Source organism: Pelobates fuscus, chromosome 13 (genome assembly GCF_036172605.1).
Source record: "Pelobates fuscus isolate aPelFus1 chromosome 13, aPelFus1.pri, whole genome shotgun sequence".
Lineage (NCBI taxonomy): Eukaryota > Metazoa > Chordata > Amphibia > Anura > Pelobatidae > Pelobates > Pelobates fuscus.
In genome coordinates, this window is record NC_086329.1 from 54,464,031 (window position 1) to 54,487,989 (window position 23,959).

The following is a 23,959-nucleotide window of genomic DNA, read 5'->3' on the forward strand; positions in this document are numbered from 1 at the left end:
TTTTCTCTTTAAGATAACATAATCTCGGCTAAGCACCCTAACAGCCACTTACATTGCACTTAATGCACTGAAGATGATCATGCAATATTCAGATTACATGCTATTCGTGTCCTTCTAGATTTTAGTAGAGTGAAAGGATTTAACGTCACTCAGTCGTGTAATCTCATAAGAATAGAGTTCAGCGATGAGCTAACATTCACTGAATGTTTTGTAGATGATAGAGAAATAGGTCTCACCAAGGGAGTTCTGCTTCTGTGTTGTTTTTTGGTCTGTTGTGATCAGAAGCAAATTCTAACCTAATTACCATAATGACGTTAAAACCAGATCAGCGTCTAAGGGGCTTATTCACTATGCAATGTGCGGTGTGGTGAGTTGACAACAGATCAGGAGTTCTGGAGATCTTTGTTTTACAACTAAACCAATTTGGTTTACATTCTGCATTTTTATTTCCTAGGAACTCAGCACTTGGTGTATAGGTCACTGGGAATTATATTTCAGCCCCTCCACCTCTTGTATATACACAGAATTGTGTAATCCGCCACAAATATGTTTCATCAGATACAACTTCCATAATAATCAGCCATTCATGACAAACTGAAGAGGAATTACCTATTCATTAACCTGAAAAACTGCATTTTTTTAAATCTCAGTTTGAAATTGGCCATGCATTCAAAGATGGGGCCACAGTAGCGGCTCCCATTATTCACTAATTAGATGTGTAAAGAGTAATAGGATTTTTAATTTTTTTAAAGAGAGTAAAGAAAAGCTTAAAACGAAAAGGTATCTTGATACATTTTTACTTTTATGGGAAATGAATAAAAATTGCGTTCGTGCCACCAGCAACAAAAGAGTTAATAAGGATCTTTCTGGGATCAGGTGGGGGCAGAAAGTGATGACAAAATACTGCAAGATACCTTTTAATCACAGATACATAATGCACTTTAACCACAACAAAAACGGAAAAAAAGTAAATCATATGAAAACTCAGAATGCGTCCATTGAATCACTTGAATTGGTGCCAAAGGGAGAATATGTGCATCTCTCTCTCTCTCTCTCACACACACAACCCTTATCAAGAGATCGTCTTAAACTGATAGTGTGTCAGCAACCCTGACATTCCAATGTTTGCACCAGGCCCTAATCAATCAGCCCTGCGCCAGCTTTTCAGCCAATACTCCACCTGCTCGCTAAATTATCAAAGATTTCCATAGCACCAAGTCACTTAGAAAATAAATTACACTCAAGTCATTTACACAATGCCCAAAGCAAACAGTAGAAAGAGCAGAGAACATTCAACATTGAGCTTCCACACAGCCCCACAAATGCCTTTTAGTTCACAAAAGCTAACAACATGTGGCTGTGATTATATTATGGGATGATGAGGCTGTAAAAAATATATCATGGGGATATGTGGCTGCATATATATATCTTATATGGATAACATCGTAAATATATCATGGGGCCATTTGAGTGGGAAATGTATATCGGGGGAAGACACACTGGGTTATTCAATAATTTGTTACTTAAAGTCTCTGGAGGGCAGGGGTCTTGTTCATATCACAGTATTAAATATATTAAAATGTCAATCTCACCCCCCTGAAAAAAATAGTATTTCATAAAGATAGAAATACTCATCTTAACTGTGTTGGAAGTCTACTAAAATTAAAACCCCTTCAGGAAAAATACTGAGACAAAGTAAGGACTATTTTGTTTTTGTATATTTCCTACACCTGACACTTCTTGAACAAGGGCGGAGCTACCACCGTAAAGAAGTGTCAATCCCCCCAAGTGTCAATCCCCCCAAGATGTCACCAGTGACGGATGCAGGGCATTGGCTTTGTCTATGGAGGATCCTATGGTCTTGTATGTGCGAGAGTACAGCAGTGGTGCTGAATCGCTAGGAGCTGAAGAGGCGACACTAAGGTAACATTTTAATGTATAATTCTCCAGATCATTCCATTTGTGTTTGATACAACACTTTGCCCTGCAGAGCTTGCAGTCAATTTTCGAGCAATCATTCTACCCTAAAGAGCTTGCAAACGTTTATATCAGAAGTCCCGCTAGATTTTCCTACACGTCCCATTTAATGGCCTGTATTTTAGTGTGTGGTCACTTACCCCCTCGGGTGCCTGTCCAGTTCATTCAGAACTGTGTGGTCACAATATTCAAACACTAAATGCAGCTTTCGTTTTCTTCTGAAAACCTCCAGGAGATTTACCAAGTTTGGGTGCTTCAGTTGCTGGGGAAGAAAGGAATCCATATTAATGCAGATTTCTATTGCTAATTGTAGAACTTGTTTTTCTTATATATATGTGTTTTAAATTTATATACACATATAAATATACCATATGTATGTCATATACACAATTACATATACATACCCTTGAATTTATACTATATATATAGCGATGGTGCTTTAATATAACTATACGTGATTTTAGACCCATTTCCTTAAAACACATTCACATCACATATCAGAAATAGAAAAAAATAATATTTTGTAAATACACCTTTTTGGGTCACGTGTTAGATTGTAAACTCTAAGGGTGCTTCCCATACTTCCCAACAGACTCGGATTCAGCAGGGCAGTCCCAACTCGGTATTCTGTGCTGTCATTCCAGGTTTATTACCCAGCAAAAAAAAATATATATATTTTTTTTTATGAAAATGTATATATTGCCTGATAATATTACAACTGAATTAAAACTAGTTTGAGATTTGAGTGGGGATTAGCAAAAGGAAGACCTAATTGAATTCTTGTCCATTCTCATGAATTCAATTCTGGCTTGTTTACTGTACTTTTCATACATAGCAGAGTATTCGTTGGTACGCACTGAGATCATCATTTATAAATAAAACCATACACACTTATCATGTTAGCATTTGGGTCTCTACTATTGCTGTGACATGGAGACTGTATTCAAGTTCATATCTGATACCAATCCAAAGGTCAGCCAATCCTTACTGTGTAATGTACACACAAATGAGATGTTTCTACCGTTCTGCAAACGCCACACTCCCAGCTATTGTTGGTTACAAACCAGCGTTCAATAAATATTTGCTTTTTTAGCTGGACTGTAAAGGTAGAATTTATTTTTAAAGAAACAGCGGCTTAACTACACAAACAGATTTGTCAGCTAGGCTCTGGCATTCCTACCGTCTATAAACACAGTGTGTTACTATTTACTAAGAATCTCCAGCAAGTCTCCACATGTAAAACCAACACTGATAAAAACATGAAACATCCGGGGGCTGACTTAACATGGCGATAGAGGAAGAAAGAAAAAAATATATAGAAAGAATTTACAAGCGGTAAGACAGTAAGAGGAAGAAAGAAGAAATATCTATAAATTCCTGCAGCGATGGAACTAGATTAGAACTGCGCAATAAATCACGCCATTATTTTACAACCTTTCCGGAAATTAGTCCCAAAGCATATGCGATAAAGGAGGACTAACGGTAGACATATTTGAGCTGTGTTTATGGTTTGTGCGAAACGTTATTAAACTTAAACCCTAAGCACCATAACCACTTCAGAGAGTACCGAAAAGAAAATCTAGAGCAGGGGTCCCCAAAAGGTAGATCCCCAGATGTAAAACTACAACTCCCATGATTCTTTGCATGCCTTTATAATGACAAGATGGAAGATGTTGGGCTAGAGATCGTACTTGTGCACACTAAAAAAAAAGAACATCTTTTGAGGGGATCAGATGAAAATGTACAATATCTAGGGGGGTTGATACAAACATCTTTCTGTTAACCTGTTTATTAACAGAACTGTACAATGAAACAATTATTAATATGCCTATCACACTATGACAATCTATAATTTAATGCACAAGTTTATAATATTAAGATCAAGTAATAAAGGGATAATCCAAGCACCATAACCACTACAGATTTTTAAAGTTACTGTGCTACAAGAAGTTACTGGGTGAAGCAGCTCTGGTTTTTCCCCTCAAACGGTGTTTCGGGACATTTGACACAAACAGTGACGTTCCCAGCACCTAAAGCTCAGCCTTCCTGTTACTGCTCATAACACAGATGTTTTATTTCCGCATTAGCTGTACAGAATTATCCAAATCCGGATGTCAATAATTGGAAGTGCTGAGCTAAGATACATCCAGGCCTTACCGCCGATCATTGCCGCCAAATTTGTATGGCTAAACAATACCCGTGCAAACATGTCAGGGTTTATTCACTAAACTGGGTATTGAATTGCCATGTTTAGCCACCAGAGTGTTTGTACAACTGCACAATTATATATTTTTTACAACTTACAAACTTATCCACTAAACTGAGAATTCAACGTGAATTTCAAATTTAAGGCCAAAGGTACCGTAGCTGACTTTGAGAATGTTTCCAGTTCAGTAACTGTTACCTTGAAATTGCAATTCACTTTGGATTCTTTAGTAAATAGCCCTGTTAGCAATATATGTATTCGGTTCAGCAATCACCACGATGGAGTTTGACGAGTGGCGCAACAAACACTGAAAGGGTTACTGGGCCAGCCGCCAGGATCACGGAGCTTGCGCTGGCCTTGTCAGTCTGATTAATGAAATATTCACTGCTAACCTTAAGGCTCTGAAGATTAAATTTCTCCTCAGATGATGCTTGGGTTTTGTTATTGTGCAAAAACCATGAACTGATTTCCTCAAGGAAAGGTAGGTTCAGCTACACAGAGGCTTGTTTACAGCACTCACCCTATACAGGCATTCCCATGGAATGTAATACCGTGTCTACGATCTGCAACCCACTACCTTTACCTGAGATATATTTAGAACCCAGAGATTACCCCTAGAATCTTAATGTATCTGTGCGTATCTTACTCCACCCTAGGCATCCCTATATGGTTCACGCAGAGCATCATGGGGAAAATGGTTTAGTAATACATGGGATACCAGAGAGAACTGACACTGGTCTAGATGGGTCAGGAGTATTTAATATGCTAATAGACTTTAATTTATATTGCACAGTCAGCTTTGACATAACCAATTTGGGGACATAGGGAATTTGATGATGGAAATAAAATTTGGACAGGAGTTCATGGTATTAGAGTAACATAGTATCAGAGATGAAAAAACAATTCATACTTCCCAACATTTTAAATGGACAAAGAAGGACACTTTAATTTTAGGGGGGTAAATAAGGGTGTTACTAGTGGCAGGGCTATTCTGAGATATTTTAGGTTCACTTGCAGGGTTAAGGGGGCAGGGGAACTTCACCCAGTGGTCTGGGTGCCTATAGAGTCCCTTTAATGGCACATTACTATAAGTATAATTGCTGTGGAGCTCTATTATACACTTAGACACACCAAGAACACGGAGCTCCTAGAAAAGAGGGAAAGAGGGATTTGGGCTCCTAAATAGGGACACTTGGGATACATGTGTACAAGTGAAATATTCCTGATTAATCTGTCCCTTTTCTGCTGTCTGGTTTCACTAGCCCTTGAAAATTAACAATATCAAATGATAACGGTCATGTTTTGTGTTTTCACTTCAGTGGAGGCACTCAGGGGTATGTAGGGGATAAAGCTTTAACTTTATGGTTTAGAGTTTTTCCCACAAAAAAATAATTGTTAAATAATGGGGATAGGAGTTAAAGATAACATTAAAAATCGTGTGGAGTAATGGTTTTAATGAGCGTTTCCTCCTCAGATATCCAGGCATATAAATGTAAATTTTTAATAATTAAACCTTACTTATACCATTGTCTCAATTACCTTTTAGAGTCTTTCACTTGGAGACCAGTTAAATCTTTAATTAAACTTGTGTTTTGTAGGTAACGTAACAGGTGCTTAAAAAAACAGCCACTAATAAATGAGCCTATAAAAACCCTTTCTCTTCCACACCATGCTTTTAAACTGCAAAGAGGAAGCGTCTTTGGAGTAAAAAAACAAAACCGTTTTATTTTACAGGGTGAAGTATTTAAATAGGGGAGAATTACACATCTGCTCCACAACTACATTAGCTAGTTAGAGATAGCAATATATATATATATATATATATATATATTGCAAAATTGACTAATTACTTTGAATTAATTGTTACATAAGTGACTTAATTTATTTACTAAAGGAAGAATTCAATGCGACTTTCAAATTTAAGGCCAGAGTAGTTGAATGCCCAGCATAACAGATTTAGAGAATTTTTCCAGTTTGGCTATTTTTACTTTAAATTTAAAATTCACTTTGAATTCTCACTTTAGTGAATAGTCCTGATAAAGTTATAGCTACAGTCATCTTTCCTGTACAGGAAGTTATATCCACTTTGGGGACACCAGCTGTGAGGTGCTAGTATTATTGAAACAGTGCAGGTGGTGCGATCAGCTCCAGACTGTGTCAAACCCTGGTATCTGCCTATTTCCCAGGTGACCCAGAGATCAGAATAAAATCACAGAGCTCCAGAGGGAAGGAATAGTCACCCTGATGATTATTCGTGATGCAAGGGAAAGACGAATGTGGAGAGAACTCATTTAAGAAAGTTAGAGTAAGCAAAAGTAGCAGGTCTATACAAAGCCAGATGAGATGCTCTTTCAAATAAAAAGGACACAAGAGAAAATGTTACCCAGAATGTACAGGGGTTATTATCCCAGAACAAATGCAGAGTATAGAGAGAAGGACGGGGGGGGGGGGGGGGTGACTAAATGAATGCAGATATTGTAGAAGGATGGTATCAGTATAAATGAATAGAATGGAATGGGGAAACACAGAATTAATGTATTGTATGGAAAGGGAAGGTCACAGAATTAATGTATTAAATAGATAGGGGGGATCCCAGAATGAATGTATTGTATGGGAAGGGGGGGATCCCAGAATGAATGTATTGTATGGGAAAGGGGGATCCCAGAATGAATGTATTGTATGGGAAAGGGGGATCCCAGAATTAATGTATTGTATTGAAAGGGGGATCCCAGAATGAATGTATTGTATGGGAAGGGGGGATCCCAGAATTAATGTATTGTATGGGAAGGGGGGATCCCAGAATTAATGTATTGTATGGGAAGGGGGGATCCCATAATGAATGTATTGTATGGGAAGGGGGGATCCCAGAATGAATGTATTGTATGGGAAGGGGGGATCCCAGAATGAATGTATTGTATGGGAAGGGGGGATCCCAGAATGAATGTATTGTATGGAAAGGGGGGATCCCAGAATGAATGTATTGTATGGAAAGGGGGGATCCCAGAATGAATGTATTGTATGGGAAGGGGGGGATCCCAGAATGAATGTATTGTATGGGAAAGGGGGATCCCAGAATGAATGTATTGTATGGGAAAGGGGGATCCCAGAATTAATGTATTGTATTGAAAGGGGGATCCCAGAATTAATGTATTGTATTGAAAGGGGGATCCCAGAATTAATGTATTGTATGGGAAGGGGGGATCCCAGAATTAATGTATTGTATGGGAAGGGGGGATCCCAGAATTAATGTATTGTATGGGAAGGGGGGATCCCAGAATTAATGTATTGTATGGAAAGGGGGGATCCCAGAATGAATGTATTGTATGGAAAGGGGGGATCCCAGAATGAATGTATTGTATGGGAAGGGGGGATCCCAGAATGAATGTATTGTATGGGAAGGGGGGATCCCAGAATGAATGTATTGTATGGGAAGGGGGGATCCCAGAATGAATGTATTGTATGGGAAGGGGGGATCCCAGAATTAATGTATTGTATGGAAAGGGGGGATCCCAGAATGAATGTATTGTATGGAAAGGGGGGATCCCAGAATGAATGTATTGTATGGAAAGGGGGGATCCCAGAATGAATGTATTGTATGGGAAGGGGGGGATCCCAGAATGAATGTATTGTATGGGAAGGGGGGGGGATCCCAGAATGAATGTATTGTATGGGAAGGGGGGATCCCAGAATTAATTTATTGAATGGAAAGGGGGATCCCAGAATTAATGTATTGTATGGGAAGGGGGGATCCCAGAATTAATGTATTGTATAGAAAGGGGGGATCCCAGAATTAATGTAATGTATGAAAAGGGGGATCCCAGAATTAATGTAATGTATGGAAAGGGGGATTCCAGAATTAATGTGTTGTATGGGAAGGGGGATTCCAGAATTAATGTATTGTATGGAAAGGGGGGGATCCCAGAATGAATGTATTGTATGGAAAGGGAGATCCCAGAATTAATGTATTGTATAGAAAGGGGGGATCCCAGAATTAATGTAATGTATGAAAAGGGGGATCCCAGAATTAATGTAATGTATGGAAAGGGGGATCCCAGAATTAATGTGTTGTATGGGAAGGGGGGATTCAAGAATTAATGTATTGTATGGGAAGGGGGGATTCCAGAATTAATGTATTGTATGGAAAGGGGGGGATCCCAGAATGAATGTATTGTATGGAAAGGGAGATCCCAGAATAATGTATTGTATGGAAAGGGAGATCCCAGAATTAATGTATTGTATGGGAAGGGGGGATCCCAGAATTAATGTATTGTATGGAAAGGGAGATTCCAGAATTAATGTGTTGTATGGAAAGGGGGGATCCCAGAATGAATGTATTGTATGGAAAGGGGGGGGGGGGATCCCAGAATGAATGTATTGTATGGAAAGGGGGATCCCAGAATTAATGTATTGTATGGAAAGAGGGGGGGGGATCCCAGAATGAATGTATTGTATGGAAAGGGGGATCCCAGAATTAATGCATTGTATGGAAAGGGGGGGGGGGGATCCCAGAATGAATGTATTGTATGGAAAGGGGGATCCCAGAATTAATGCATTGTATGGAAAGGGGGGGTGGAGGGGGGGGCCCAGAATGAATGTATTGTAAAGAAAGGGGGGGGGGGGGATCCCAGAATTAATGTTTTGCATGTAACAGGGGGTCTCAGAATGAATGTATTGTATGGTATGGAAAGGGGTAATCCCAGATGAATATATTGCACGAGAAAGGGGTATCCCAGAATAAATGTATGGTATGGAAAGGAGGGATCCCAGAAAGAATGTATAATAAAAACAGGGGGTGAATCAATGCAGAGATAGTGGTTATCCCAGAATAAATGCTGAAGTATAGAAAGGGGATATATTCAATAATGAATGCAGACAATAGATCGGGGCTATCCCAGAATGAATGTATAATATAGATAGTATCTATACAGGAATCAATGCATCGATGGGGATTATCCCAGAATCACTGCATATATAGGGTTTTTTCCAGAATAAATGCAGAGTATAGAAAAAGGGGTATATACCAGAATGAATGCAGAGAGTAGTGGGGAGGTTTATTCCATAAAGAGTGCAGAGCATGGAGATGGTCTAGAATAAAAAAGTGTTAAGGGGTAAATCCCAGAACAAAAGCGGACATGGGGCAATATCTCCACATGAATGCCGTATGTATCCCAGAAGGAATGCAGCGTGTAGAGAGGGGGTATCTGTGAATGAATGCAGCGTGTAGAGATACAGGGGTTATCGGAAAGAATGGAGAGGTCAGAAAGAGGGTGTCCTAGAAGGAATGGAGAGTAAATCTCAGAATAGAATAATAAATTTTCATAGTTAGAAAAGCTTGCACTGTGCCAGGAAATGTTAACCAAATACCTTTAGCATGCGGATTTCACGCATCGCAATCTTCTTAATTATGGGATCATCTTCAGATTCCAGGAATTTCTTGATTGCCACGACCTGCCCTGTGTCCCTATTCCTACATTTAAAGACCACGCCATAGGATCCTTCCCCTATCTTCCCAATTTTTTCATACTTCTCCATCATGCCACAGTCTCTCGAACGTCTGCCTTAACGTTTCACAGTCAGTTGACTTTTACGAGAAAAAAGTCCACGCTGGGTCCAGATCAGGAAAGGCAGATGTAGAGGTCAGTCTTTTCACTGAAGACAATATGGTCCTGACGAAGACCCTAAAGCAGAACAAAGAGCCCAGTTAGTGTATAAAGTGCATTCAACAACCAACTCACAGAAGGAAAAAGAGAGATAGAAAAGGATAATTTATGTAGCTTGCCATTCAGTAAAAAAGGGTAGTAATGTATAGGAAGGGAAAGGAAAATCGAATCACTGGGAAGATGGTCAAGGGAAAATGAGAGTTTAGCCCTGAATGTCCCTGTATCAAGATATAAAAATACAGAGAAATTATTGGGAACAGTTAATTGGTTTACATGGCGATTCCTCTATTTTTAGAACCTGGAATAACTCTTTATATTAAACACCAAATATGTCATAATATTACCAGAATTCTATAGGGTTTATTAACTAAAGAATTAATGGTGACATATAACCAAGTGGAGATATTTTGATGTACCAGCTTTTGTAGCTGCACATGCCGAGAACGTCAACTGACCGCTCTCTGTAAATGAATCTGTTCGTGTGATTTGGGATTATATTGTTTGGGAACCGAACAACCGCATGAACCAGAAACCACCTGTGTGCTTGTTTAGCCCAATTGACACCTTGTAACACTGCAGTGTTCTAATTGTTCGTCTGGGTGGCTGCAATTCATATGAACGACCCCGAGGTGGCAGCCATCTTGTTCGCATGAACGCAGGCAGCGGTGTTTGGTCGTCGAGTTCATGGAACTGAAGTCAGACACTGAAACTCCCGAACCCCGCTGGACTTCCATAATCACCTGTGTTCCGTTCTATCCAACTTAGAAGGGCACTGTTCAGTGGAATTGTTTCCACGAACAAGGTGAACAAGCTACACGTTAACTATGGATTCTGTTCGGTATTTTATGCACTTTTATACTCCAGAAAGAGACCAACCCGCAGCACTGATTTCATGGAACTGTTTTGGGCATAGGACCATGTGTGCTGTCGGTCAAATAATTGACTTCCATGGAAAAACCGAACCCCTGAACCGATCTGGGTGATTTTTGGATATGTTGGTCACCCAGATCGCGGCTATCCGAGAATGTAACGTTTGTGGGGTTTCTATGGATTTTGGGGGTACTTTTGTGATGTTTATAAATTGTATGTTTTTTGTACCTGAGAGAATTTTATTATATGATGAGTTCTCAGATAATTATCTCTCAGGCACAAAGGATCATGGGAGGGATTTCCCTGTATTCTTGTATTGGAAACCCCTTGCATGGGCCTTTGCAAAAAAAAAAGCTGTGCATGATCTCAAATAAACCAGATGACTCCCAGCATTAAACCTTGGCTCATGTGTGGAGGGGAATAGCTATACTGCTATATCACTTGCTCTTTCACTGGCTATACAGTGATACTCTCTTGGAGGAGAGGTCTTTCCACTGGCAGCTGGATCCAGGTGTTTGGTCCAGGGTGGGAAGGGACGGCGAGACCCCAGCCAAGCTGCGGCTAAGGGGGCTACAGTGGTTATGGTATCATATGCGGTGCTTATAGTACTTGGTGATACTAGGAAGCGCGATTGGCGGAGGTACCCAGTCGGGGTGCCAGGCAGTCCGCCACAGTTGTCATGGCGCTGGAAGTAATCCTTTAAATAGTGGTGTTATATCGTATCATTTTACTAGGTCATAAACATAAAATGTGACGGCAGATAAGAACCATTGACCCCGTCTAGTCTGTTATTATATATAATGTTTTTCTAACTGAATCTATACATTTTTATTCTGTATTAAATTTATTATATTCGATTATAGTTCTTTCGCTTTATAGCGCTTTTTAGTAGATTATGTTTAGACTTAATAATGTTATTAAAGTTAGATTTTATTCTAATATTGTTATATTTGATTTTAGTCTAGCGACATTATATTGTATTTTTTTTTTTTTTTTCATTATTGTGTTATTATATGACAGGTAGATTGTATTGTGGTATTCTTATTTTGTATTATAAAGTTTTATCGTTGAGTTATTATATTTTGCTACAGAAAGATTGTCATACCGTATAATGTTCTACTAGAGCATTATTTAAGAGGACTCCCAGGTCGGTTCAGGCCTTAGTAGTTGTCTGCTGATGCTTTCACTGGGAGAAGAAGCATATTCAGTGATATCCCTTTCTCTGGGCCTCTGGCTCCTTTTCAAAGTGTGAAGTTAAGGTGTAATTTAATGCTTCAGAACAAGCAGAGGCCGCGGGACTCCTGCACGATGCAGACCGCAAGGCTCCAGCAATGCCATAGGAAACGCCAGCCTGGGTGAACCGATACGACCGCTGTTTTTACTCTCTGGGTTTAGTTTCCTCTCTCTCTTTCTTTCTTTTTAATGCATGTTGGCAACACAGGGTAACCATTAGTCACTTTAGCATAGTCAAGTTTCTCCCTTTACATATATACAGCAGTCATTGTACAGGTTACATAGACTAGGTTATTTAACAAAACAAGAACTGGTAAAAGAATTGCTAATTTTAAGACACAATAGTTTAAATTTTGGCCTAAAATTCACAGTTCCGTGGCCTATTCCCGGCTTAGTGACAAAACTTTCAGCGAACATGAAGTGACATTTTTTTCATCCATTCTTGCTTCTTATACAAATACTCTCAATATTCACATTTCCTATCTAACTCCGACAGTTAGACAGGTCCTAAACCCCTCAGACTCTTAAACTAGTAAAAATTTACCCTGACGCTTTAAAGATAGCGAAAAACGACTTGCATTTATATTAACCAGTATGTAATAGAGTATTTACATGAATCTGATAGGAGCCCTTGCCCTGAGGAAGTCTACTGGACGTTAAGTGGGCATCTTGGCCGAACTCATTCTATACAGTATGTCCCCAGGAATCAAATGTAAAATTCTAAACGGTGCTGTTCTCTACTAGTCAGTTGAATTTTGCTTCTCAGTATCTTAAAGTATTACTTTACTGAGAGGGTAGTGGATGCATGGAATAGCCTTCCAGCTGAAGTGCTAGAAGTTAAAAAGACGCTCCAGTGCCAGGAAAACAAACCCGTTTTCCTGGCACTGAAGAATCCTGCAGTGCCCCTCTCCCTCCCACCCCCATCCCATGTTCCTTAAGGGGTTAAAACCACTTCAGTGACTTACCTGAATCCAGCGCCAATGTCCCTCAGCACTGGGTCAGCCTCCGCCCATGCTCCCCCTGATGTCGGCGGGGGAGACCTAATGTGCATGCGCGGCAATGACCGTGCGCGCATTAGACCTCCCAATAGCAATGCATTATTCAATGCTGTCCTATGGGGATTCCATGCATAGCGTGAGGACGTGCAGTCATTTAAAACACTTTTCGTGTTTTAATAATACAATTTTATTATTTTCCTATTTTATCACTAATATATATGTTCATATAAATAAAAGGGAATTTTAATTGCAGAATACAAACAAATAACTTTTAGTAAAACCTAAATAGACAAAGAGGTTTAAATTATGTTATATATTATACCGTGTATGTTTTTTTATTGTCGTAATGCAATAGAAAAATATACATTATGAATTCTAGTGTAGTTATGTTTACACAATTATGATTAGGGATTAGTTAAAGACTTGTGGTCACACAACATGCACACTTTAAAATTTAGGTCACAATACAAGAAAAATGTGCATAAAATATAATTTCCACCTACTTATTTGAGCCTTAATTCTGCAATTGTTTATTAAGTTTCCACATTCATACGTTCTTAATTAACGCATTAGTATGTGCATGTGCGCAGAATACTTGATTACAATTTAAAACTACATTTAAAGGAAAAATAAGCCACCACGAGATATATGCTTTACTGGATTTTTATTGACTAAATTGAAATATGAATTTCAAAATTCATGCTAAGGCCCCAGATTTAATATTGTTGGATACGCTTTTCAAATGATTTAATATTTTTTTTAAAAAAATGAACTTTTCAAATTATTTAACTTACAATATTTTAATATTTTCAAAGTATTGATTTTTTATTTTTTTTATTTTAACATTTTGAAAAAAATCCTTTTAAAAGTTTATCCAAAAATATGAAATCATTTAAAAAGCTTATCCGACTATATTAAATTGAGGTCTGAATTAGCCAAACCATGACTATAGCGGAGTTGAAGAATTCTTCCGAGCTGGCTACATTTCACTAGATTTATCATTTGGTTTCAATTCACTCCAAGTTGGTGTTTAGTGAATTTGCAGATTTTTTGAGTTCATTAACCACTGACATTCTGATAATTTCACAACAAATAGTCTGTCTAACCACAACACTATAAATGAAGATTTATCAAGGCAAAGTGGGGGAACTGTAAAAAGCCTATACAGGTGCTATTTTGGATGCAAATTTCAAAATGTTTAGAGACATCCAATTGGTTTCCATGGTGACTGCTTCTTATTTAGAACTTTATCCTAGGATAACACCTGTTTTTTTTTTTTGCCATGATAAAGCTCCCCAACAGGTTCTCTTTTGGGTGCATAGTGCTATATGTTACGAAACATTTGAATGATTTTCAATGAAAAATTCTCCAACTTTTCAGCAAGTTTATTTTGTCTAAAATTAGTATTACACTGGTCAATTCTTTACATCTCATGATAAGGTGCTTAGAACAAAATATGTCTCAGCTTTTTATACATCACATGTAACAAAGATCTTAAGTAACCCTCTGTGTCTGTTTAGATATAGTTGGTAACAAAAACAAATATAGGTGTGTGTGTATGTATGTATGTATGTATGTATGTATGTATGTATGTATGTATGTATGTATGTATATATATATATATATATATACATACATACATACACACACACACTCACACATATATACATACACACACACTCTCACACTCACACATACATACATACATACACACACACACACACACACACACTTTAACCCCTTAAGGACCAAACTTCTGGAATAAAAGGGAATCACACATGTCATGTGTCCTTAAGGGGTTAATCAAATTATATATATATATTTTTTTTTTTAAATAGTACCTTAAACCACATTTCAGTGATCATGGGCACAATTTTATCAATATTCATTTGTCGTCTTGAAATCTGTTTTGAAATCTTCATATTTTCCACCCAGATTTGTATTCACTAAACACCAAATTGTAATAAATTCTAGGTCAGGTTAGTTGATTTACGAAAAAAAATCTCCAACACACTAAGCTAAATTTTTTTTAAGCCAGATTTGACTTCACTGTTTAGCAAATAAATCTCACATTTACATCCAATATCTATCCGAGATTGCCCATTGGGCCAAGATTACATTGCATCTCCCAGAATATTTGGCCGGGCTTTCCTCTTACATTTAAAAAAAAAAAAAAAAAAAAAATACAAAAATAAGAGAGCGAAATATAGCAAGCTTTTTCAAACCAGATGCAAGCAAGAGCCCCAAAACAATACCCTTTACAGTAAAAACAAAGAAAGTGGTATTAATATTTTTGTTAGCTATTTGCTACTGTGTATACAGTCATGGCTTGGATTCTTGGCTACCCACAGCAAGGGATCTAATTAATGTGCCAACAGATAAATAACCCTGCTCCGTCTGCCAAGGAAAAAAGATTTTTCAATCAACTGCTGCGTGAAGCCTCACCCAAGATTGTATTTACACCATTTGTAGCGGATACAGAGCGAGCTGCTGCAAGGATTATCATTGCGAGACACAGATGCTCAGTGTTTATTTGTCAGAAGAAAATTGAGCAGGAAATTACAAATCTATCCTGAAAATCAGTGATGGTTTTCACAAACCACCCAAATGATGACATTTACAGGCTAATTACTAAAGTGACAATTGTTATGATTTCAACGTGAATGCAAATGAAATCTAAAATTTAAGGCCAAAATAGTTGAATTTGAAGCATAACACGAATGTTGTCCTTAAATTAGAAATTCACATTGAATTTGTGACAATTCTTACTTTAGTGACTAACCCTGTTGGACCAAATCAGTCAATCACTGACTATAGCCATTTGGAAAACTTTTTAAATCGGGACCTTTAGCCTAGATCTTAAAATTTGCTACAATTCAGTATTTAATGACTAATCCCTGATTTGGAAAATAAATAAATAAAATATTGTCCTCAGCTGTATTTTACGGTTCAACGATTTTAGCCAAGATTCTGATATTCCCTCGCTCCGTTCTTTATGTTTACAGGTGTAGAGGAAAAACCCTATCAGTTTCAAAAACGATTGTGCAGAGATCCAAAAAATACAATTATAGTCTTCCAACAGCTATCGCCGTACGGCAATCATTATGCAAAGCCACCTCTAACGCATTATACCAGATTAATTACATGCCACAGATTAATGATTCCCCGTTAAACTCACCTGGGGAATAACAGCAATAGGTAAAATATTAAAAAAAAACATAACTTTCTACAATTTGGTGAAAACAGCTACAGTGAGGTTTTTGTTTTTTTCCCAAAACAAATTATCCCCTCAATACTTTGAACAAAAAATAAGTACAGTCTACATAAATATACCAAATAGTGAGACATTGGGTGTTATTGAGGACATTTGGAACGGTGGAGAGTTCATAAACATGGTTATTTACTAAGGTGAGAATTCAAGTGAATTTTAAACTTAATGCCAAAGTGGGCAAACTGGAAGCATAGCTGGTTTAGATAATGTTTCCAGTTGAGCTATTTTAACGTTACATTGAAATTCACTTTGAATTATCACTTTGATAAATAATTATGAAGGAAAATGTATTTTTTAGGCCAAAATTTGGAGAAAACAAACAAACAAACAAAAAAAAAAACAAAAAACACTTAGACTAAGAATTTTACCAGCTTGGCTATTTTTATTTTCTGAAAATTTTAACCCCTGGTCATTTCTCCTCAATTCCTTACTGAATTCCTTCCATTTTATTCACTGTTAGCGTAAGTGATATATACCAAAATAATAGAAACCACTATAAATAAAACACGTTTATATAGATTTTACAAGAAAGGATTGCTGGTTTTAAGTATAACAAGTCAAATATTTATGTTTATAGCCTGAGTGCAGGTAAAGGTAGTAAAGGATTTAATTTATAATACTGGTTTGGAAAGTTTACAATGTATATATTGACAAGGGCATAACTCACACACACACACAAGTGTCTCTTTTAGTCATCTCTGAATGGTCAATGAAATGTACCGGAGGACAGGGCTAGTTTGTCCAATTTTATTTTAAAAAAAATAGCAAATTGGGACTGACATGTCCAAATAGAAACCACAGCTCTTTAAATATTACTAGCTCTGGGTCTACAAAACCATATTTCGAAGCATGTAATATCCAATATACCTTCCCTTGCAACAGCTCTCTAAAAAAGCTTGGGGCTTTGCAAACAAACATATTGTATTCATAATAAAATGAAAAAATATATATATACATTATTAAATATATTATAAATATATATATATATATATATATATATCTCCCCTTAAGGACTCATATGTCTGACATGTCATGATATAAATAAACAAGGTTGACAGCTTAAACAAATCACATAATGAATATTATGTCTAAAAATCAGAATAGATACATCCTTAATATCACTAAAAAATAGAATGGGAAAACAAATACATAAAAACCCATTTATCTGTTTTAGTTTGTGGCTTTTTTAATTAATCACATCACATCAAATTGCAAAATAGTGTAAATGCATTTTATTTTGAACCAAGGTTGTGGAAATGAATGTCCCAGTCTAGGGGAGGCTTCCACCTGCAGTGCTGTATAAATCACAATAAGAAGACATGCTGGGTACACAGGGAGGATGAAGGGGTGGCACTCCATGTGCCAAATTAAACACCTGGCAGCATGCAGTGTGAAGGGCAGTGAGCACGGGATAGGGGTACATGGCTGGCTGGTACTGACCTGGGAGGGAGGGAGCCTCCTGGCTGGCTGCTCTGCACACTGAGCTCCCTGCAGCCAGTCACTGCTTTACTGAGAGCTCACAGCTCTGCACTATAAAAGGCAGCCAGCCTGGGCTGTGTTACCATAGAGACCTGGAGACACACCTCCGGCCCACACTGCCGGCCAATCAGGGGAGCGGCTTTATTCTACAGCTTTCATTCTAAGGATGCAGAGCCTTCATTAATGCCATCCACCCAGCCTGGGCATAGTATGATCTAAGCCATAAACACAGCCTGGGCATAGTATGATCTGAGCCATCCACCCAGCCTGGGCATAGTATGATCTGAGCCATCCACCCAGCCTGGGCATAGTATGATCTGTGCCATAAACACAGCCTGGGCATAGTATGATCTGAGCCATAAACACAGCCTGGGCATAGTATGATCTGTGCCATCCACACAGCCTGGGCATAGTATGATCTAAGCCATAAACACAGCCTGGGCATAGTATGATCTGAGCCATAAACACATCCCGGGCATAGTATGATCTGAGCCATCCGGGCATAGTATGATCAGAGCCTGGGCATAGTATGATTTGTGCCATGCACCCAATCTGGGCATAGTATGATCTGAGCCATAAACACAGCCTGGGCATAGTATGATCTGAGCCATAAACACAGCCTGGGCATAGTACGATCTGTGCCATCCACACAGCCTGGGCATAGTATGATCTGTGCCATCCACACAGCCTGGGCATAGTATGATCTGTGCCATGCACACAGCCTGGGCATAGTATGATCTGAGCAATAAACACAGCCTGGGCATAGTATGATCTGAGCCATCCACCCAGCATGGGTATAGTATGATCTGTGCCATAAACACAGCCTGGGCATAGTATGATCTGTGCCATCCACACAGCCTGGGCATAGTATGATCTGAGCCATGCACACAGCCTGGGCATAGTATGATCTGTGATATCCACCCAGCCTGGGCATAGTATGATCTGAGCCATCCACCCAGCCTGGGCATAGTATGATCTGAGCCATCCACCCAGCCTGGGTATAGTATGATCTGTGCCATAAACACAGCCTGGGCATAGTATGATCTGAGCCATAAACACAGCCTGGGCATAGTATGATCTGAGCCATCCACACAGCCTGGGAATAGTATGATCTGAGCCATCCACACAGCCTGGGAATAGTATGATCTGAGCCATAAACACAGCCTGGGCATGGTATGATCTGAGCCATAAACACAGCCTGGGCATGGTATGATCTGAGCCATAAACACAGCCTGGGCATAGTGTGATCGGAGCCATAAACACAGCCTGGGCATAGTGTGATCTGTGCCATAAACACAGCCTGAGCATAGTATGATCTGAGCTATAAACAGAGCCTGGGCATAGTATGATCTGAGCCATAAACAGAGCCCGTGCATAGTATGATCTGAGCCATAAACACAGCCTGGGCATAGTATGATCTGAGCCATAAACACATCCCGGGCATAGTATGATCTGAGCCATAAAGACATCCCGGGCATAGTATGATCTGAGCCATGCACACAGCCTGGGCATAGTATGATCTGAGCCATAAACACAGCCTGGGCATAGTATGATCTGTGCCATCCACACAGCCTGGGCATAGTATGATCTGAGCCATGCACACAGCCTGGGCATAGTATGATCTGTGATATCCACCCAGCCTGGGCATAGTATGATCTGAGCCATCCACCCAGCCTGGGCATAGTATGATCTGAGCCATCCACCCAGCCTGGGTATAGTATGATCTGTGCCATAAACACAGCCTGGGCATAGTATGATCTGAGCCATAAACACAGCCTGGGCATAGTATGATCTGAGCCATCCACACAGCCTGGGAATAGTATGATCTGAGCCATCCACACAGCCTGGGCATGGTATGATCTGAGCCATAAACACAGCCTGGGCATGGTATGATCTGAGCCATAAACACAGCCTGGGAATAGTGTGATCGGAGCCATAAACACAGCCTGGGCATAGTGTGATCTGTGCCATAAACACAGCCTGAGCATAGTATGATCTGAGCTATAAACAGAGCCTGGGCATAGTATGATCTGAGCCATAAACAGAGCCCGTGCATAGTATGATCTGAGCCATAAACACAGCCTGGGCATAGTATGATCTGAGCCATAAACACATCCCGGGCATAGTATGATCTGAGCCATAAAGACATCCCGGGCATAGTATGATCTGAGCCATAAAGACATCCCGGGCATAGTATGATCTGAGCCATGCACACAGCCTGGGCATAGTATGATCTGAGCCATAAACACAGCCTGGGCATAGTATGATCTGAGCCATAAACACAGCCTGGGCATAGTATGATCTGAGCCATAAACACATCCAGGGCATAGTATGATCTGAGCCATAAAGACATCCCGGGCATAGTATGATCTGAGCCATGCACAGAGCCTGGGCATAGTATGATCTGAGCCATAAACACAGCCTGGGCATAGTATGATCTGAGCCATAAACAGAGCCTGGGCATAGTACGATCTGAGCCATAAACACAGCCTGGGCATAGTATGATCTGAGCCATAAACACATCCAGGGCATAGTATGATCTGAGCCATAAAGACATCCCGGGCATAGTATGATCTGAGCCATGCACAGAGCCTGGGCATAGTATGATCTGAGCCATAAACACAGCCTGGGCATAGTATGATCTGAGCCATAAACAGAGCCTGGGCATAGTACGATCTGAGCCATAAACACAGCCTGGGCATAGTATGATCTGAGCCATCCACACAGCCTGGGAATAGTATGATCTGAGCCATAAACACAGCCTGGGCATGGTATGATCTGAGCCATAAACACAGCCTGGGCATAGTGTGATCGGAGCCATAAACACAGCCTGGGCATAGTGTGATCGGAGCCATAAACACAGCCTGGGCATAGTGTGATCGGAGCCATAAACACAGCCTGGGCATAGTGTGATCTGTGCCATAAACACAGCCTGAGCATAGTATGATCTGAGCTATAAACAGAGCCTGGGCATAGTATGATCTGAGCCATAAACACAGCCTGGGCATAGTATGATCTGAGCCATCCACACAGCCTGGGAATAGTATGATCTGAGCCATAAACACAGCCTGGGCATGGTATGATCTGAGCCATAAACACAGCCTGGGCATGGTATGATCTGAGCCATAAACACAGCCTGGGCATAGTGTGATCGGAGCCATAAACACAGCCTGGGCATAGTGTGATCGGAGCCATAAACACAGCCTGGGCATAGTGTGATCTGTGCCATAAACACAGCCTGAGCATAGTATGATCTGAGCTATAAACAGAGCCTGGGCATAGTATGATCTGAGCCATAAAGAGAGCCCGGGCATAGTATGATCTGAGCCATAAACACAGCCTGGGCATAGTATGATCTGAGCCATAAACAGAGCCCGGGCATAGTATGATCTGTGCCATAAACAGAGCCTGGGCATAGTATGATCTGTGCCATCCACACAGCCTGGGCATGGTATGATCTGAGCCATAAACACAGCCTGGGCATGGTATGATCTGAGCCATAAACACAGCCTGGGCATAGTGTGATCGGAGCCATAAACACAGCCTGGGCATAGTGTGATCGGAGCCATAAACACAGCCTGGGCATAGTGTGATCGGAGCCATAAACACAGCCTGGGGATAGTGTGATCTGTGCCATAAACACAGCCTGAGCATAGTATGAACTGAGCTATAAACAGAGCCTGGGCATAGTATGATCTGAGCCATAAACAGAGCCCGGGCATAGTATGATCTGAGCCATAAACAGAGCCCGGGCATAGTATGATCTGTGCCATAAACACAGCCTGGGCATAGTATGATCTGTGCCATAAACAGAGCCTGGGCATAGTATGATCTGTGCCATCCACACAGCCTGGGCATAGTATGATCTGAGCCATGCACACAGCCTGGGCATAGTATGTTCTGTGCCATCCACACAGCCTAGGTATAGTATGATCTGAGCCATAAACAGAGCCTGGGTATAGTATGATCTGAGCCATAAACACAGCTTGGGCATAGTATGATCTGAGCCATAAACACAGCCTAGGCATAGTATGATCTGAGCCATAAACACAGCCTGGGCATAGTATGATCTTGATGTAGAATTATTAAAAATCTTTATTGAACTTGTACTGAATTATTGTACTAACTCCATTTTAACCTCACTCTGTGACAAACCCTCCATTTTGTCCTCATTACCTGACAGATTCTCCATCTTAAACTACATTACATGACAGAATTTCCCAGTACATTTAATACAATGAACAGAGACTGTATTTTCTATAAAGACATAGCTGGCTCCGGAATTATTGAATCTCCTGTAACATGCAACAAAGTATAACCAAGGCCAGAGCCAAGGTCATGAGAACACTGTACTAATGAAATGTTCTATTCATAAAAGAACCTTGGACCTGACCACAAGACCTGACATCACTGACTGTGTAAAATGACGCTCAAGCCCCCCTTTCCACCGAGTAAAAACCTCATGCTGGGAAAAATGGCGCCTGAGCCTTCTGTCCACACCCTTGTCCAGAACAATACCACCTCCCAGTGGGAGGACACCTAGCTAGTCACTCAAACCCCTGAGCCAATTAATAATATTGATGGGTGGACACTGATATAGTCACATAACATTTAATCCAATTAATGATGTTTATTTGTTATTATCTGATATTCAATGATGATGTCATTTTGCCTTTAAAAAGGTCTGCATAACTGTTTTCCAACCAGATGGCATTAAATTTTCTGAAGTGCTTTTAACCTGAACTCCATGTGTCAGTGTGAACTTACTTCTGCGTATACGCAATTTAATCATCTCAGATTTGGACAGGAACAGATAGACATTTAAACATATTTGTTTATTTCTAAATTAATCTACATCAATCTGAGCCATAAACAGAGCCTGGGTATAGTATGATCTGAACCATGCACCCAGCCTGGGCATAGTATGATCTGAGCCATAAACAGAGCCTGGGTATAGTATGATGTGTGCCATAAACACAGCCTGGGTATAGTATGATCTGAGCCATAAACAGAGCCTGGGTATAGTATGATCTGAACCATGCACCCAGCCTGGGCATAGTATGATCTGAGCCATAAACAGAACCTGGGCATAGTATGATGTGTGCCATAAACACAGCCTGGGTATAGTATGATCTGAGCCATAAACAGAACCTGGGTATAGTATGATGTGTGTCATAAACACAGCCTGGGTATAGTATGATCTGAGCCATAAACAGAACCTGGGCATAGTATGATGTGTGCCATAAACACAGCCTGGGTATAGCATGAACTGAGCCATCTACAGCCCGCGTATAGTATGATCTGAGCTATCCTCAAAGCCTGGGTATAGCATGATCTGAGCCATCTACACATGCAGGCCCAGGGACGAATACCGCTGGTAACGTGGTTACTGAACACCCTACAGACCAGGGAAATACGTGAACACTCGCTCATTTGGAGCAACTCAAAGCCTGGTCCAGAATACGATACAAGCTGAAGCTATAGACCAATCCAGCTCCTTTGACACTAGTGGTTTATAATCCAGCGATAGTAGGTGAAATCTCACATCCTAACATCCTGGGACGATCTGCTCCAAAATACAGGAATTTAACTATAAACTCCTGACGTGCTGGTACAGGACGCCTGCATGGCTGTTCCGCATAGGCGTAACAGCGACTGCCCAATGTTGGAGATGCAATGCGGCTGAGGGTACGGATCTACACATTTGGTGGTCGTGCCCACAAATAGCTGTCTTTTGGCAACAAATAAAAAGAATGCTGATAAACATTCTGGATTTAGACATACAGTTGCAACCCCTCTCAATGTTGCTCCATCACACCAAGATGCCGATTGTGGTGTACATGAAATCCCTCACGCGACACATCCTAAATGCAGCCAAAAGCCTGATCCCAGCCAGATGGAAGCCACAAAATGTCCCGACCATGACGAACTGGATTGAGAAAGTGGTAGAGATCTAGAGCATGGAGATCCTCACGGCAGACCTGAGGGGTACCACTGAAAACTGCACACCATTATTGGCTCCTTGGATCGAATACATGGCTCGCAGACCCACAGAGTAGGTGGCACAGAGGGCTAAGTTGACCGGCGTTCGACCCCATTCGCACGGCGCATCCTGCGGGCCTTGGGCGCAGTGGCACACCTCCACCTACATCTTCCGCCTCCCCTCCTCACTTTCACTTATAAGGACGGACAACGTGCTCTCCGCACTTGACTCACCATTCCCTCGGCACTGACGCGGAAGCCATATGAGGGAGGAACACGACAC

The 23,959-nt window shown here is 40.3% G+C and overlaps 1 protein-coding gene across 2 annotated transcripts in view; it reads right to left on the reverse strand.

Moving 5' to 3' along the window:
* Window positions 1-9,857, reverse strand: part of CDKL1 (cyclin dependent kinase like 1) — a 43,672-nt gene extending 33,815 nt beyond the window's left edge. For both annotated transcript variants that reach the window (XM_063440442.1, XM_063440441.1), the window contains exons 1-2: window positions 9,548-9,857; window positions 2,118-2,239 (exon numbers count right to left, since the gene is read on the reverse strand). In XM_063440442.1, the coding sequence (XP_063296512.1) occupies window positions 2,118-2,239; window positions 9,548-9,718 (293 nt within the window). In that variant the 5' untranslated portion in view covers window positions 9,719-9,857. The remainder of the gene's footprint in view (window positions 1-2,117; window positions 2,240-9,547) is intronic.
* Window positions 9,858-23,959: the final 14,102 nt, after the last annotated feature.